The following is a 17,659-nucleotide window of genomic DNA, read 5'->3' as shown; positions in this document are numbered from 1 at the left end:
AACATGTGGTACTATTGTATTTGTTTGTTTGTTTTTGAATTTCGCGCAAAACTACACGAGGGGTATCTGCACTAGCCGTCTCTAATTTAGCATTGTAAAGCATGAGGAAAAGTAATTAGTCATCACCACCTACCGCCAAATCTTGGGCTACTCTCTTAGCAACGAAAAGTTGGATTGGCTGTACATTATAACACCCCGACGGCTAAAAGGGCGCGCATGTTTGATGTGATGGGGATACGAACCCGCTGCTCTCAGGTTACTAGACTAACGCCCTAACCACCTGTCCATACCAGGCCTTAAGTGATCACTAAGAAATTTCAAATATATGTGTTAACTGTGTATTTCGGTTAAATGTTTGAACCTATGTATAATGGAAAACAAACATCTTAAAATGTATAAATCAACTGAATGCATTGTCAAATGACCAACACATCTGAAATGGATGCCAAGAAAGTTTCTAAAATGGAGTTATATATGTTGATAGCAATTAGCACTTTGAATTATGTATGATAGTATAGATACCGATAATTTTCAATTGAAATACCACCAAAATACAATTCATAAAATAACTGCCATTCTATAACAACATCAAAAAACCTATCCTAATATAAAATGATATCAGAAAATGTTACTTTTTTATTTTTCTGGTCGAAGTCCTAACCTCATTTACTTACTGTGATACACTATGTTTCAGCATTAACACATTTACGCTTATATTTACCACGCACATATGCAAAAGGAATAGGGTCTTACGTGCCCACTAATAAGGTAAACTGACACACACGAAATGATCAAAATAATATCACATACTTTGAGTTTTTGCCAAAAACTGTAACTTATAAAAGACGCGAATAGTTTCTCACACGATCATCAATCTTATAGGTAAATTTCATGAAAATACCTGGTAAATCATCATACACAAAAATGATCTTGCCGGGAACATAACTTTCACCAGCGGCATGCCTGATAACCTTACTTGGAATGACCTCTTGGTAATCTTATTTGAAATGACCTCCTGGTAACTTTACTTGGAATGACCTCTTGGTAACCTTACTTGGAATGACCTCTTGTAAATCTTCTTCTATCCTTTGCTTTGTTTCTTCTCACCTTTTTGAAGCTTAAACTTGTAAAATTATTTTATCGACTTTAGTGATACTTCACTTCATGTAATTTAAGGGTTAAGTGCAAGTCTATATTCTAGCCTTTCATTGTTGAGATACACAGAAAAACTTCCTATATATACCTATATATACATATTATAGGCAAGATTTCAATAACTTACTCCTTCATCTGACCTCAGATACTTAATAAAACACAGCAAATTTCTATCGTTCTTTTCTAAAACAAAACGCTTCAGTCTGTAGCTACTATTTATTTCGAAGTTTCCATTAAAGTCGCAGGTAAAGCAATCTTCACTGATTTTGACAAGTCAATCGCTTTAAAAACACCTTAAAACTAGACACAACTGTTCAGTAACAGAGTGCCGACGTAATGTGGCATATCAACAACAAACGATTTAACACATTGTTTCCCACACGACCCACCGGTGAGTCGTGCTCTGTTTTCTTTTTAAATGTCCACTTATTGCCTAGGACACAACGGCTACATATACAGACGAGACTAAGACATCAGGACAACATTTGTTTTCTGGACTCTGGAAAGTATGAGCATAAAAGACTTGGGAGTCAACGCGTTAGATAATGAAAACTATACGATATCTGTTCTTTATGAGATATTAAAAACACATAACTATTGAGAGTACTTACAAGTAAATAAGCTAATGTGTGGTCAGCAAAAAACTGAAAAGCTATATTTAACCGGAATCATGTGTTAGATCTGTCTTAACGCGACAACTAGTGTAATTTTATACATTACATCATACGTTTTCGAAATTAAAATGAACAATTAAATGTAATTATTATTGCTAATTTATGAGTTTGCGCGCTCGTTTTGAATTTTCACCTTACAACACCATATTGTCTCACACAGGTATGGGCCCGGCATGGCCAGGTGGGTTAAGGCGTGCGACTCGTAATCGGAGAGTCGCGGGTTCGCATCACCGTCCCGCCAAACATGCTCGCCCTTTCAACCGTGGGGACATTATAATGTGACGGTCAATCCCATTATTCGTTGATAAAAGAGTAGCCCAAGAGTTGGCGGTGGGTGGTGATGACTAGCTGCCTTCCCTCTAGTCTTACACTGCTAAATTAGGGACGGCTAGCACAGATAGCCCTCGAGTAGCTTTGTGCGAAATTCAAAAACAAACAAACAAACAATTCTTACGTTGAATTTTATATCATCTACAACAGTGGTGTACAAAGTCCGGCCCGCGACGAGTCGCCGAGTGGCCCGCGATATCGAACGGGAAAGTCAAACATAGAGAGTTCGCGCCTGCGCAAAGATTAAGCGCTATAGAAGAATATGCATTAGATTAGATACTTGATGGTTCCATATTGTAAAATAAAGAAAATTTAATAACCAAATCTTGTTAATGCATAGGCATTTAAACATTGGCACAAAATTTCCGTAATTAGGAAATCTCACGCGTTCCAATTGTTCTTCGAGATTTACTTACGAACCCTATTTTGATATTATTTCGTAACAAAAATGGCAGCTTGTTTGTTTGTTTGTTTGTTTTTTGGAATTTCGCACAAAGCTACTCGAGGGCTATCTGTGCTAGCCGTCCCTAATTTAGCAGTGTAAGACTAGAGGGAAGGCAGCTAGTCATCACCACCCACCGCCAACTCTTGGGCTACTCTTTTACCAACGAATAGTGGGATTGACCGTAACAGTATACACCCCCACGGCTGGGAGGGCGAGCATGTTTAGCGCGACGCGGGCGCGAACCCGCGACCCTCAGATTACGAGTTGCACGCCTTACGCGCTTGGCCATGCCAGGCCACAAAATGGCAGCTAAAGAAAAGTTGACGACGAAAACCGGCAGTTTCATGATGATTGGACTGCAAAATATTGTTTTGTTCAACAACATAAGAACGTGATTGGTCTGCTGTGTCATTCGACAGTAGCAGTGGCGAAGGTATCCAATATGAAGTGTCATTATGAGTCGAAGCATAAAGATTTCCACAACGTTGTCGGTGATGAACAAACAGCTCGAATTGAATCTCAGCAGCGGTCGCTGAATCATCAGCAGAACGTTTTTTCAAAGCAGTCAGTTGATTTAGGTGCAGCATGTGAGGTCAGTTACGATATTTCGTTGATGATATCGAAATCTGGCCGACAGTTCACTGATGGTGATTTTGTCAAGTAATGTTTGATTACTGCATCGGAAAAGTTGTGTCCGGAAGCAGTTCGCAAGCTGCAGACGGTGGCTTTGAATCGTATAACAGTTCAACGAAGAATTTCACACCTGTAAGCAGACGTGACAAGGCAGCTTACAAATAAAGCAGCCAACTTTGTCTACTTCTCTTTGGCAGCAGACGAGTCGACTGATATCAATTCAACAGCACAGCTAGTAGTTTTTGTTCGTGGTATGTCGTCATCGTTTGATATCACAGAGGAACTAATCGGCATGGGTTCCATGAAGGGTCAGTCAGACAACTGGGTCTGCTCTATTCGCGGAGACAGTACGACTGTGTAGTAGTGTTTCATTGGATTTCACGAAACAAATCAGTGTTTTTAACCTTTTTGGGAAAATGCACCCATTCAGTTTACAGAATATGTGCGTACATCCCTTATCTTGACCGGAGAAAGTAGCGGGCTGGTAGCACTGTTGATGAAGCATCGAGGAAAGCAGAACAGACACTTGGTGAAGTTGCATTGTATTATTCACCAACAGAACCTGTGCAGTAAAGAACTTGGTTTTCAGGCACTGATGGCATTAGTGATGAAAACCATTAATTTCATCAAATCACGAGGGCTAAATCACCGTCAGTTTCGAAGTCTTCTTGAAGAAATTGATTCAGACTCTGGTGACCTTGTGTATCACTGTGAAGTACGCTGGCTGAGTCGAGGGAAGATGCTCAGAAGATTCTGGGAGTTGATTGACGAGGTGATAGAATTCCTCAAAGGCAAGAACAAAGACACAGAAGTGATTTCCATGACTGATCCAGCAAGACAAGCTGATTTGACCTTTCTAATCGACATGACACAACACTTGAATGATCTGAATTTGAAGTTGCAAGGCAAAAATCAGCTTGTCTGTTAGCTTGCAAATCACGTCTCAGCTTTCAGGACAAAGTTGCAGTTGTTCTGGCAGCAAGCAGCATCAGGCAACTTCGTGCACTTCCCACTTTTGAGTCACAGCTTCAGAAGAATCAGGACATTGACACACAAGTTTATGTTGGGAAGCTAGATACCTTGATTCAATCCTTCAACTCACGGTTTCATGACTTTGACCAATGCAGATTGTTGATGAAACATTTTGCTGATCCGTTTAGTGTGTCAGTGAATGACTTTTCAGCAGAATATCAGCTCGAACTTACTGATCTCCAGGCATCTGATGAACTGCATGCTATTTACAGAGAGAACAGTTTGCTTGACTTCTACAAAACGTTGCCTGATACATTTGCTAATCTGAAAGAGAATGCTCTTGTCCACATCAACGTGTTTGGCAGCACGTACCGCTGCTAGCAGGCTTTCTCGCATATGAACCTAAACAAAAACAACACTCGCAATCAGCTGACTGATGATCATCTGGAAGCAGTCTTGCGTCTTTCAAGTCAAACATCAAGCTGGACATTTTTAAGCTTGTAGATGACATGCAGCATCATCCATCGCACTGACTTTGTGACAGTTGACGTATCATAACATTTCTTAGAATAATGTGTAAACTCTTTGATGTAATTGTTATTTGTGTGTTCTTAAACGTGATGTCCATCTTATGTGAAACAACTGTGGGACGATTTTAATCTTCAATTTTTTGTGGCCTCCAACGGTTACGAAAAGTCTGTTTGTGGCTTCTGACTCAAAAAGTTGTGCACCACTGGTCTACAACCAATAGAAAGGCAACGTTTTCATTTATCAAATGATGTATTATATAACATTATGTTCTGAACAGATAGCTGCCAATTTTTGTTACAAAAGAAGCTTTCTTAGTACGGGAACTTTAACGACTAGCTTGGGAGAATTTGCGGTGGCTACTATCGCATAGTTACGGTTGAAAAGTATAGAAAGTTTACTGTTAATTTGTTATCAAGTGATCTCAGGAGTTCGAGGGAGAAACCTTATTTGCAACGAAAATGTTGACATGTTTAGCATTTCCAGAAATAACATTTCGCACCCCTAAGCGGTATTTGTACATCACAGGTTAATACACACTGGTTTAAATGCATGTTCACAAAGTTATGAGCATGTTTGTTTTGAACTTACTGTTCATTCTTGTTTTAAACCTAAGTAAGACGATGAAGCCAATAGAAATTGTATTTAATGTAATATTAATTTTTTGAGGAAGCTACGTGCAGGTTGAGTATTCTTTGTATGAAATTATGTACCGGTTGCATTAAAATGTTTGACTTAACGAAAAAACAAGTGAGATGATTTCTGAATGGTAAAACCAATATGCAATCTGAACTGCTCGACAAAGGCCTTTTTAACTGTGATATGAGATTTGTAGCGTTTAATTGAGAAATTTGCGAAGAAAGTTCAGGACAGACAAACGCAAACGTATTACTTACAAAGATGTTTTTGTTTTTTTGTTTAGAATTAAACACAAAGCAACACAACGGGTGTGCTTTTCTCACCATGGGTATCGAAACCCGGTTTTTAGCGGTGTGAGTCCGCAGACATACCGCTGTGCTACTGGGGCGCTTATATAAATGGTGTGTAGTTACCAACGGTTACTTTAGGATTTTTGATGGTTCTTTTGTCATCCAACATTACCTTGCTTAACGGTCCAGCATAGCCAGGTTGTTAAGGCGCTCGATTCGTACTCCGAGGGTCCTGAGTTCGAATCCTCGTCACACTAAAGATACTCGCCCTTTTAGCCGTGGGAGCTTATAATGTTACGGTCAATCTCACTATTTGTTGATAAAAGAGTATCCCAAGAGTTGGCGGTGGATGGTGGTGATTAAATGCCTTCTCTCTAGCCTTACACTGCCAAATTAGGGACCGCTAGTGCAGATAGACCTCATGTAGTTCTGCGCAAATTTTAAAACAAACCAAACCTTGCTCAATAACGCAGCAAGGTATTACGTTGGTACGATAGAGAAATATTTATTGATTGTTATTTGTGGTTATGTATTACATTTTAAACTATGTATTATTTTGTTTGTTTTTTATTCGATGCCATAAAGAAATGATCAAATTTATATGTGTAAAAACGGCATATTATTAGCATTACTACCAATTAAAATACTAATATTATTAGTAAGGTAATTAAGGTTATATATAAACCAAACATTTTCTAACTTTTTTTTTCGCGAGAGAGAGAGAGCAAGAAAAACAGTTTTAAAAACTGCATTTGCCATTGCAAAACTACACGAGAGCTATCTGCGCTAGCTGTCCCTAATTTAGCAGTGTAAGACTAGAGGGAAGGCAGCTAGTCATCACCATCCACCGCCACTCTTTTACCAACAAATAGTGAGATTGACCGTGACATTATAACGCCCTCACAGCTGAAAGGGCGAGCATGTTTGGTGTAACAGGGATTTTAACTCGCGTCCCTCGGATTACAAGTCGAGTGCCTTAATCACTTGGCCATGTCGGGCCTTGGGGATTATAGTTCCAACAGTGTACAGAGCACTGTCAGCACTTAACCTATACTGGAGTACTTTCATTATTCTTTGATGGATGAATAATAAAAATTATGTTAAAATAAATAACTTTAAAGAAGTTATTAGACATTTTCGAAACGTTTTCCCGAATTTTTTAAGACTAGCGTTTACGTACGATGATCGTTAATTCTTCATATCATTCATATTTGGAATTATATTACTGATATTTCCGAGTTCGAATCCCGGTGCACCAAACATGCTCACCCTTTCAGCCGTGAGGGCGTTATAATGTTACGGTCAATCCCACTATTCGTTGGTAAAAGAGTAGCCCAAGAGTTGGCAGTGGGTGGTGATGACTAGTTGCCTTCCCTCTAATCTTACACTACTAAATTATGGACGGCTAGCACAGATAGCCCTCGAGTAGCTTTGTGCGAAATTCAAAACAAACAAACAAACAGAGAAAGCTCTATATAGAGGAGCGAACAAATTGTCTGGTTCACAAAGAAAGAAAGAGGTAACTGATCGATAGCTGACCACATGTTTTAAGGTTGTTGTGTAATTGAGTGTAGGAATGTAGAGAGCGTGCTTAGATGTTGGATATATTTGTTAATATTGGCATAAATGTGTTCCTTTGTATTGGTTTATTTTGGGCTTGAGTTATTGTATAAGTAAGGCTTCTTTAATTTTGCGTTTGTTTATGTTTATTTCTTTGTTTAGTATTTGGGTGTTTTCTATGGTTATGTTATGTTTGTTTGATCTGCAGTGTTCGAAAAACGTGTGAAGGTGACATTTTGTGTTCTGTGAATCTGGTTTCCATTTTTCTACTTGTTTCTACTGGTTTTTGAATAAATTTGGTGTTAACTGGAATGTCATATTTTGTTGCTACTTTTTGCAAAATGTTGGATATTTTTATGCTGATGTCGAGAATATATGGCATGCAGCCGTATATGGTTTCGTGATTTTTTTAAATCGTGGGATATATTTACTTTTGTTAGTTGATTTTACTTTTTGTCTAGGTGTGTGCGTATAATGTTTTTTTTGCGATTTGTGAAGGAAAGTTATTTTGTTGATGAAGTATTGTTTTATTTTGTCTAATTCGTCGTTAATTTTATCTGGTGAGCATAGTTTTATGGCTGTGTTTATTTGATTTCTTAGTAAGTTGAATTTTTGTTTTGTTTCACGTGCTGAGTCTCAAGGAATGTATAGTCCAGTATGGCTTTCCAACACTGCAAATCAAATATATTTTTCTCTACAAGTGGGTTTTCTCGTCACCACGAAATGATCAAATTATCATGTTTCTTTTGAAGCCAAAATCATCCCAAGATAAATCTAGAATCGTGCTGTATAAGTTTCAAACAGAGAAAAAAAAAATCTTATATAAGCGTGTATTTATTAGAACATTTGTAAGATATGTGAATAATTAAACATACCAACAAATATTTAGTAAGGGAATGCCCAAGCTTTCAGATATTGATGTGATATTCTCATTTATTTACCTTTGAAATAGTATCCATAAATAACTAGCGGTACAATTAGAAAATCTATTATGACTTTAATGTAAAGGAATTTTGATCAAGAGAGAAATTGACATAATCAATGTCCTCTCTCTTTGTTTTTTTTTGGGGAGGAGTGATATATTTAGACAATCGACCCTGTTAGATCATTAGGCCGCTTTTCATTGCTACGAGTTAGTTATCTGGGTTTTTGACCTGTATACTGCCAGGGTTATTAAGGCCGTCAACATTTTGAGATTCCTCACTGTTACTGAGGGTGTGCACGACACTTGATTGGCTGTTGTGTGGCAACACAGTTTAGAGGGTACACTGGATATAATATTAAGAAAGTGAAAAGTAGTCTTTATTTATAAAATAAGCTAAAGAGATGACGTTGTAGTGAGCGGAAGACAAGAGCTTTTACCTGTGATGGAATAACTCTCATCAGAGTCTCTATTGATCCTATTAAGTTATTTTTTATTTTTTAAAGCTGATGTTAGAATGACAAAGCATAAAATTATATACAAGATTTTAGATTGTCATCCATTTAAAATGAACTTGTGCTACCCTTGTAACATTTACCGGCAATACTGAAAGTCATGTGTGTTGTGACCAGTCACTGAATTGTATCGGCTTCAGAGAATACCACCCCTCATTAGTAGCCTTATACGTGGGCAAATCGAAAAAGAACAAGGTTAGGTCTATTTGTATTGATGGACTATATATTAGATACGTTTTTGTTTTATTGTTGTTGACTTCTAGTTACCACGTTGAACCAATATTAATATAGGTTTTAAAGAATGTGCAGCAGAGAAGCTATTAAGTCATTAATCTATAGCAAGAGGTTAACAAACGTTTTTTTCTCGGCTTCTCTTTGAAATTATTTCAGGCTGTGACCCCCACGCCCAACTCACACACGAAATCATAGCAAATTCTTGCATATTCTAACATATCCGTTATCGAAATATTTTTTATAGCCTCACAATCCCTTCTTTAGGTCGAGTTCCCACTTTGAGAAATGCTACTCTGAAGTATTCAGCAAACAAACTGTTTAACAGATATGAAGCGAATACAGTTAACCAATCACTGAGTTATATCCTGAGTTACAGATGAGGGAAAAACTTTTCCAAACCGGTATAATTCGGTGACAAGACCGCACCCTAAAGTATGAATCATCTACCAATCCTGTAATAATTCATATAGTATTTATAATGTCGTAAAGCACGAATATTTATGAATTGACACGTGCTTAATAAATTAAACGAGATTTTTTGAAAAACTGTTGATAACATAAACTTTACTTTTTCATAGACTGGTATTTTGATTCGTATTTCAATTAATTATTTGTTCTTCTTAAAATTGATAGAGATGTTTCATTCCACTAGGTAGCGGGCTGATCTCATTATTTTAGCTTTATTCAGTTCTCTTTGTGCATAAATTTTTACATTAGTACGCAACATCATAGTTGGTATTGACCGTGTAACTGTTATGAGCTTCAATTTTTATTGTATAATTACAAATTCATAAAAAATACCATAGACCAATTAGGCGCAACATTCCATCCGCATAGGGCCTACCACGACTATACAAGATGGCGAGCTCCACCGGTGGATCAGGTATTTTAATAAAATGATTATGTTTCGTAATTGATATGTATAACAAGTTTATAAGGTTTAAAAATAACATAGCGTTATAGACTAAGATGAATTACTGGATTATAATATATTTAATTGTAGTTCGTTGTAATTATTACTTATACTGCGATTAGTATAGCGGTAATACTCGTGAGGTTATTCTTCAAGTTCCATGTGCATCACGATATAAGTGCAACGTTTAACTTGTAATACTTTTTAGCATTACATATTTATTTGGATTGGTTGCAGTCGTGATACATACCAAAATCCATTGAGGTTTGTTATTTAAAATTATTTGTCTGACTTTGATTTTGTAAAGTACTTCCGCAGTTCATTTGTAGCTTTTTCACAGCAAAACAATGATATTCTTTTCTCAAGCTTAAAAAGTCAAAAGCAAGTAATTTAACAACTATTCATTAAATTTTCTTTCTCTGAAGATTGAAAATGGTGAAATTTTCTGTTTGTTGTTTTTAAAATTATGTAGTAGTGGTTTCATACTGGCATGGTATTTTCAGATTACTGATTTCTGCATAATTAGAAGGATCAAACAGGAAATTTATGGGCAATTTGTGACTGAAAATTGTGAAGTTTTAAACAGTGAGAAATAACTTGATTGGAATATGTGATGTTAAGTGTAAAATATACTTTTATTCTAACTTATTGTATGAGAAAAGTTCAGAGATTGTAACTTCGTTTGATAACATTTTTATCCCAGGTATTATCTTTGTAGGTCTCTCCTGAACCTTTTGCAACAATTTCTAAGTTAATGAGCCAAAGACTAAATACAATACCCCAAATGTGGTCTAATTAATAACATTATAATGTTTTGCATCTTTAGACTAATTTTTAATATTTCTGAAGGTATAACCTAAAATCCTATTTATTACACCACAAGTAACAGTACACTGCTTGGATGGTTTAAGAAACTGATCAACCATTAAATCAGAATCCCTTTCTTTCAAGCTACTTTTAAGGTTATTCCCATTCAAATTATACTTATAATTCAGATTTTTACAACCCACATGCATTGCCTTGTATTTATTGTAATTAAAAGCCATCACCAAATAATCAAAATCCTTTTGCAATAATAGCATTCTCCTTACTGCCAGTAACATCCAAAACTTTAATCTCATCAGTAAATTTTTTTCTTCATCGATGTCATTGATATATATTAAAAAAGATCAAAGGTCCTTACACTGACTCCTGATGTACACCACTTGTAACGTTATTCCAGTTTGACTGAACTCAGTTTATAACAACTTTCTGCTTTCTTCATTATAGCCAGTCTTCTTCTCAATGAACCTAACTACTTTCCACATCTTCAGAGATGATAGTTTAAATAAGCCTTTTATGTGGGATGTTGTTAAATGCTTCCTGAAAATCCAGATATACCACATCTGTTCCCTTACCCTCATCTCTGTAAGTAGTAACCTCTTCAAAGAATGTCAAGAGACTTGTCAGACAAGTTTTTTTCCTAATTTAGAAAAGGACAGTCTGACAGTACACAAGCTTAAAATAAGAGAAAACAAAACTCTTTGTGAAATACAGAAAATGAAAATTAGTAACTGTACAGTTATGAAAGTGACAACTCAATCGTATAAGATCCATTCGATGGTAAACATAAATTAAAAATAAAATGTATCACAAATTTGTAAAAACAAAGACAAACTGTAATTTAATAATAATAAATAAAGAATTAATGCAAAGGAAATATCAAGTTCATAACATAGAAATGAAACCACAAGAACAACCATGAATTATTATTACTGACTTATGTGCACATGCAGAGATGTATTGGAAATTTATTGGTGAATGCAATGATTTTACATTTCAAATTGGAGTAATGAAACTTAATAGACTTCATGTTTTAGAAATGTGAAACACTAACAAATCTGCCAAATTTTTCAAGATTTATACATGTGTTTAACTTTAGTCCTGTTTTATGTGTGAAATTTGTTTTATTCTTTAGTACATTAGAAGAGATAATTTAAGAAATTTACGTAAGATATTTTGTAAAATTAAATTTTCCACATTTTTCTATCATAGGAATTATAGTTCCCCGTAACTTCCGTTTACTTGAAGAATTGGAACAAGGTCAGAAGGGTGTTGGTGATGGTACTATTAGCTGGGGATTAGAAGATGATAGCGATATGACTCTTACACGTTGGACAGGCATGATTATAGGTCCTCCTAGAGTAAGTGGTTTACTTTTGTTTGATGGCTGTAGGTCCTCCTAGAGTAAGTGGTTTACTTTTGTTTGATGGCTGTAGGTCCTCCGAGAGTAAGTGGTTTACTTTTGTTTGATGGCTGTAGGTCCTCCTAGAGTAAGTGGTTTACTTTGGTATGATGGCTGTAGGTCCTCCTAGAGTAAGTGGTTTACTTTGGTATGATGGCTGTAGGTCCTCCTGGAGTAAGTGGTTTACTTTGGTATGATGGCTGTAGGTCCTCCTGGAGTAAGTGGTTTACTTTGGTATGATGGCTGTAGGTCCTCCTAGAGTAAGTGGTTTACTTTGGTATGATGGCTGTAGGTCCTCCTAGAGTAAGTGGTTTACTTTATGATGGCTGTAGGTCCTCCTGGAGTAAGTGGTTTACTTTGGTATGATGGCTGTAGGTCCTCCTGGAGTAAGTGGTTTACTTTGGTATGATGGCTGTAGGTCCTCCTGGAGTAAGTGGTTTACTTTGGTATGATGGCTGTAGGTCCTCCTGGAGTAAGTGGTTTACTTTGGTATGATGGCTGTAGGTCCTCCTGGAGTAAGTGGTTTACTTTGGTATGATGGCTGTAGGTCCTCTTAGAGTAAGTGTACTGTACAAAAAATCTATTTTTACAATTTTAATTGGTACTTCATTGTGTGTTAGCTTGGTTGAACCTAATTTGGGCATTAAAATAATGAAAATTTTCCATTGCTCATAATTTTATTATACTTCATAATTTAATTTTCAATATTTAATTAATTATTTTACTTGGAATTTGAATAACTTTTACAAACATTGCAACTACTAAACCATGCAGGGAATGATTCACTTTTTGAGTTTGTTTATTTTGTGGAACTTGAAAATGCATGTATCTAGACAGGTATAATATAATTTGTTAACTGTTTATATTTCTTAACTCCCTGTTTCTGAACAGTTAGTTGCAAGTTTGAACTTGTTAACATTTATGGTATTGAAAGAATTTGTAAGTCTGGATTTGGAAATTGTTATATTCTAATAATATTGGGTTGGCTGTTTTTATAATGATTTTGTGTTGTTGTTGCAGCATCATAGAAGCTAATTTAAAAATTGTTTATCCTTCACACTTCTGTTTTGTTTATTTAATGCAACCATTTCATGTTAATGTGAAGTCTTCACAATATCATGTTTCAATGCATGAAGTCAACATAATATTAAGGCTTGAACATAGTCATGTGAAAGTCTGAGTATTTTTGTAACATTTTTGGATATATAGATATTTAATCTCAATTTTAACAATACTTAGAGATTATAGGAATATAACTAAACAATTAAAACTGAAGAAAAGACTTTTCAAGATCTTCTGTAAATGTAAAGCTACAAAAATGCATATTCTAACTCAGGAAAAAGTTAGGACACCCTACCCCCTAACAGCTAGTGTTACCCCCTTTGGCTGAAATAACTGCAGTGAGATGCTTCTTGTAGCCATCTACCAGTCTCTGACATTGGTCTGAAGAAAGTTTGCTCTGCTCCTCAATGCAGAATTCTGTCAGCTGTGAGATGTTTGAGGGGTTTCTTGGATGTACAGCCTGTTTCAAGTCACCCCACAGCATCTCAATGGGATTAAGATCTGGGCTTTGACTCAGGCATTCCAGGACTCTCCATTTCTTAGTTTTCAGCCAGTCCTTGGTGGATTTACTGGTATGTTTTGGGTCATTGTCGTGTTGCAGGGTCCAGTTCCGCTTCAGCTTTAATTTTCTTACAGATGGACTTGCATATTCCTCAAGCACCCTCTGATACACAGTAGAATTCATGGTGGATTCTATGATTGTAAGCTGTCCAGGTCCTGCTGCAGCAAAGCAGCCCCAAACCATGACACTTCCACCTCCATGCTTCACAGTTGGTATGAGGTTCTTTTCCTGGAATGCTGTACTTGGTTTGTGGTGTTTAGATAATTCAATTTTGGACCCATCTGTCCAAAGAACATTATTCCAGAAGTCCTGGTCTTTGTCTACATTCCCTCTGGCAAACTTCAGTCTGGCCTTGATGTTTCTCTTAGGGAGCAAAGGTTTCCTCCTTGCACACCTCCCATGCAAGTTACACTTGTGCAGTCTCTTTCTGATTGTAGAGGCATGCACTTTCGCATCAACAGTAGCCAGAGCCTGCTGTAGGTCCCGTGATGACATTTTAGGGTTTTTGGAGACCTCTTTTAGCATCTTGCAGTCTGCTCTCCGAATGAACTTGCTTGGGCAACCAGACCTGGGCATGTTGGCAGTTGTTTTGAAAGCCCTCCACTTGTTGACTATTTTCTGGACAGTGGAATGGCTGATTTCAAATTCTTTTGCGATCTTTTTAAATCTCTTACCAGACTCATAAGCTGCTACAATTTTCTTTCTGAAGGCCTCAGACAGCTCTTTTGCTTTCACCATGGTGCTCACTCTCACTTCAACAACCAAGAGCACACCAAACTAAATGTCTGTGGTTTAAATAGAGCAAGCCTCATTCACAATGCTGAGTAACAATCTTCTAATCATGTGTACCTGGTGTGATAAACCTATGTGTGAGTCTGGCCATTTTAAGTGGATATGAATGTGGGGGTGTCCTAACTTTTCCTCAGTTAGAATATGCATTTTTGTAGAATTAGATTTTACAGAAGATTTTGAAAAGTCTTTTCTTCAGTTTTAATTGTTTAGTTATATTACTTTAATCTCTCAGTATTGTTACAATTGAGATTAAATATCCATTTATCCAAAATTATTACAAAAATACACACTTTCATAAGGTGTCCTAATTTTTTCACATGACTGTACCTTATTAATTGTAGTTAGTAAAATTTATTTACTTAGAAATGAATAAACCAGCAGTTTTAGTTAGAGCAAATGGTTAATAGAACTATGCTCAAACTGAAAGTTTAAATATTGTTTTTCAGACACCATATGAAAATAGAATTTACAGTTTAAGAATAGAATGTGGCCAACAGTATCCTGAAGAACCTCCATCTTGTAGGTTTCTTACAAAATTAAAAATGAATGGAATTAGTGAGAGTACTGGTTTGGTAAGCGTATTAAAATTTTTCTAATACATAATTTAAAGCACTTGAATGAAGAAGTTGTGTACAAGTTTTTGTTTTTCTGTCATAAACCTAATTTTTCAAATGCTGTATTAGTAAATGGATATGCCTACCCAATTGTTTGTATTTGTACTTATTATGACAATAATGATTATGCAGTTCACACAAATTTTCAATGTCAAATATCCAGTGAGATTCAGCAAGTCTTTTAGATGTTGTAGTTAAAAAAATTTGACTAAATATTTTATTTCCATGTGTAGGATTGGTTTGGAGAATTCTGTTGTACTGTAATATTATTGATATTTTTTGTTATAACAATTATTTAAACATTTTTTATAATATTATCACCATCATTCTTAAAATAATTCTGAATTTCTCTGACTATTCTAGACACTTCAAGAATATCTTTTCAGGTGTTTGATCAAAAAGATTTTAAATATGTTAATGGAAAAAGTGTTTTTTTTAAAGTTACTAATGTTTTTCAAGAAAGTTTTACTTAAGGGTGCTAAAATATTTGTTATTGGTTGTAATACTAAATTGTATTGGAATACAGGACTATTTACTCAAACCTCAAATGTGTCATTCTTTCTTTCTTTCCTAATATGCATGAAAATTTCCATATTGTTATGTAGGATTATTTTCAAATAATAGGCTCTGTGTGATGTTAGCTTTTCCTCAACTTGTATATGTGCGTATATATGTATCATACATTTGATAGAAACTCAAATTATTTTAGTTGAAGCTACACATATTTATATATTTTTTTATTCTTTTCTGACAGGTCGAGAAAAAATCTATTACAGTCCTCAGTCGTTGGCAAAGAACATATTCAATTAAGACGGTCCTTCAAGAGCTTCGTAGAGCTATGACACTGAAAGAAAATCAGAGACTTAGTCAGCCACCAGAAGGCTCTACATTTTAGCAAAACAAATAAGAGGATATGCAGTTATGATTAGGAGATCGTTGATACATGCAAGCACTTCATAGTTCCTGTGCTACTTTGGACAAAGGGATGTACGATCACGGGCAACAGCTGATTATAAAGTCCCCATTTTCTGTCTGCCTGAATTGTGGACCAGCTTGCTTCTCCATTAATTGGTGGATTTGTTATATTCTGAGTTACACATTAAAATAACCCTTATTTTGTCTTCAAACTATAATTTTACCCTTGGGTTTGATGTCAGTAAGTGGGGCATGGAAATAAATAGGTTAAAGCATCCTTTTGGACAAAGTTTTGTGAAGTAAGAAGTTAACACTTATTTTTTTTATTTTGTTTTCTTGATTAGAATACTAAAATGATTTTCTGGTTATCAGTTGAATCTCGAAATGTCATTAACAAGAAGAAAGAAATGGTGGTGTTTTATAATATTCAGTTATTTCTTGATTAAATAAAAACAGAATTTCTGACTTTATTTTTATAATTTTGTTTGAGAAAATTATACTTAAAAGTATTCAGACTATTATTTGATTAGTGTGTCCATTTTGTTGTTACAGCTGCGTAGAATCTATGTATAATTGTTAATATTGAAATTCGAGATTTGTTTTTTTTTGTTCCTAATCAATAATGAAAAAAATTCAACTTGGTTTAACCATTATTTCCTAAAAACTGTCATTGTAAACATCTGTTTTCCTTTTCTGGTGAAAATTAATGTTTTAATATTGGTTGTTTCTCTGACTTTAATTTTTTTGCCTGTTTTGAGTGAAAATAAATAAGGCATGCTGTACACTGAGTATTATCTTTTGATAAAAATTTAGTTATGTATTTATTTGTAGTTTGAACCTTTTTCTGTCATTTTAAGAATCTGTTTCAGTTGTGAGTATTAGACAGTTGACTTCAGTTAAGAGCTTTTAACACATGTATATGAGATGGCAGTCAAATGCTAATAAAATTATTTCACTCCTTGAAAAATCTTTCATTGTGTGTACAGATGTTGTAACTTTTTTAAATACCTTTAAAATTAAATACAGGGAACACAGTAATGTCATGTTTTTTACAGATTACATTTCAGCATGTTTTAATGACTTGGTACCTGAATAAAAGAAGGATACTGAACAATGGTTTATTGTCTTATAATAGGAACTTTATGCTTACTATTATATTGGTTTGATTTAGTAACGTGAGAAGTGCAGACAGATATCTCTCTACAACTGCATGCAAGATTGTAATAAAAATTGGTTTTGAATGCTGTTGTGAATCTTACGCAAAATGTTTAATTGTTTTATAACTATTAGATTGTAATCCATATACGTTTTGTTTTGCAGATTGTTTGAAATGTGTTTTGTTCTCCTATAACCCTTCAGGCCAGACAATTAAGACACTCTGCTCGTAATCTGAGGGTTGTGGGGTCGAATTCTCATCACATCAAACCTGCTTGTCTTTTCACACTTGGGGGTCATTGTAATGTTATGGCCAACACCACTATTCATTGGTAAAAGAGTAGCTCAGGAGTTTGCAGTGGGTGGTGGTGGCTAGTTGCCTTCCCTCTAGTCTTACACTGCTAAATTAGGATGGCTAATGCAGATGGCTTTCATGTAGCTTTGCACGAAATTCAAAAACCAAACCAAATCTATAACCCTTCATTAAACATAAAATCAGTTGACTGTTATATTTTTAGTGTACTT

At 35.4% G+C, this 17,659-nt stretch overlaps 1 protein-coding gene across 1 annotated transcript; it reads left to right on the top strand.

The window, feature by feature from the left end:
• The first annotated feature begins 9,529 nt into the window (after positions 1 to 9,529).
• LOC143240529 (ubiquitin-conjugating enzyme E2 variant 2-like) lies at positions 9,530 to 16,946 on the top strand. Its single transcript, XM_076483108.1, has 4 exons — positions 9,530 to 9,780; positions 11,845 to 11,993; positions 14,897 to 15,022; positions 15,819 to 16,946. The coding sequence occupies exons 1-4, from the start codon at positions 9,756 to 9,758 to the stop codon at positions 15,957 to 15,959; spliced, it is 441 nt and encodes a 146-aa protein (XP_076339223.1). The 5' UTR covers positions 9,530 to 9,755; the 3' UTR covers positions 15,960 to 16,946.
• Positions 16,947 to 17,659: the final 713 nt, after the last annotated feature.

This window comes from Tachypleus tridentatus, chromosome 13, assembly GCF_004210375.1.
Source record: "Tachypleus tridentatus isolate NWPU-2018 chromosome 13, ASM421037v1, whole genome shotgun sequence".
Taxonomy (NCBI): domain Eukaryota; kingdom Metazoa; phylum Arthropoda; class Merostomata; order Xiphosura; family Limulidae; genus Tachypleus; species Tachypleus tridentatus.
The sequence above is the reverse complement of the archived record's forward strand: the minus strand, read 5'-3'. Positions and strand labels throughout refer to the sequence as shown.

Bases quoted from the DNA above. Each gene is read 5' to 3' on its own strand.
- LOC143240529 (XM_076483108.1), top strand. From the start codon at position 9,756: ATGGCGAGCTCCACCGGTGGATCAG. The intron at 9,781-11,844 runs GTATTTTAATAA...TTTCTATCATAG, and splicing joins GAGCTCCACCGGTGGATCAG to GAATTATAGTTCCCCGTAAC. The intron at 11,994-14,896 runs GTAAGTGGTTTA...ATTGTTTTTCAG, and splicing joins TGATTATAGGTCCTCCTAGA to ACACCATATGAAAATAGAAT.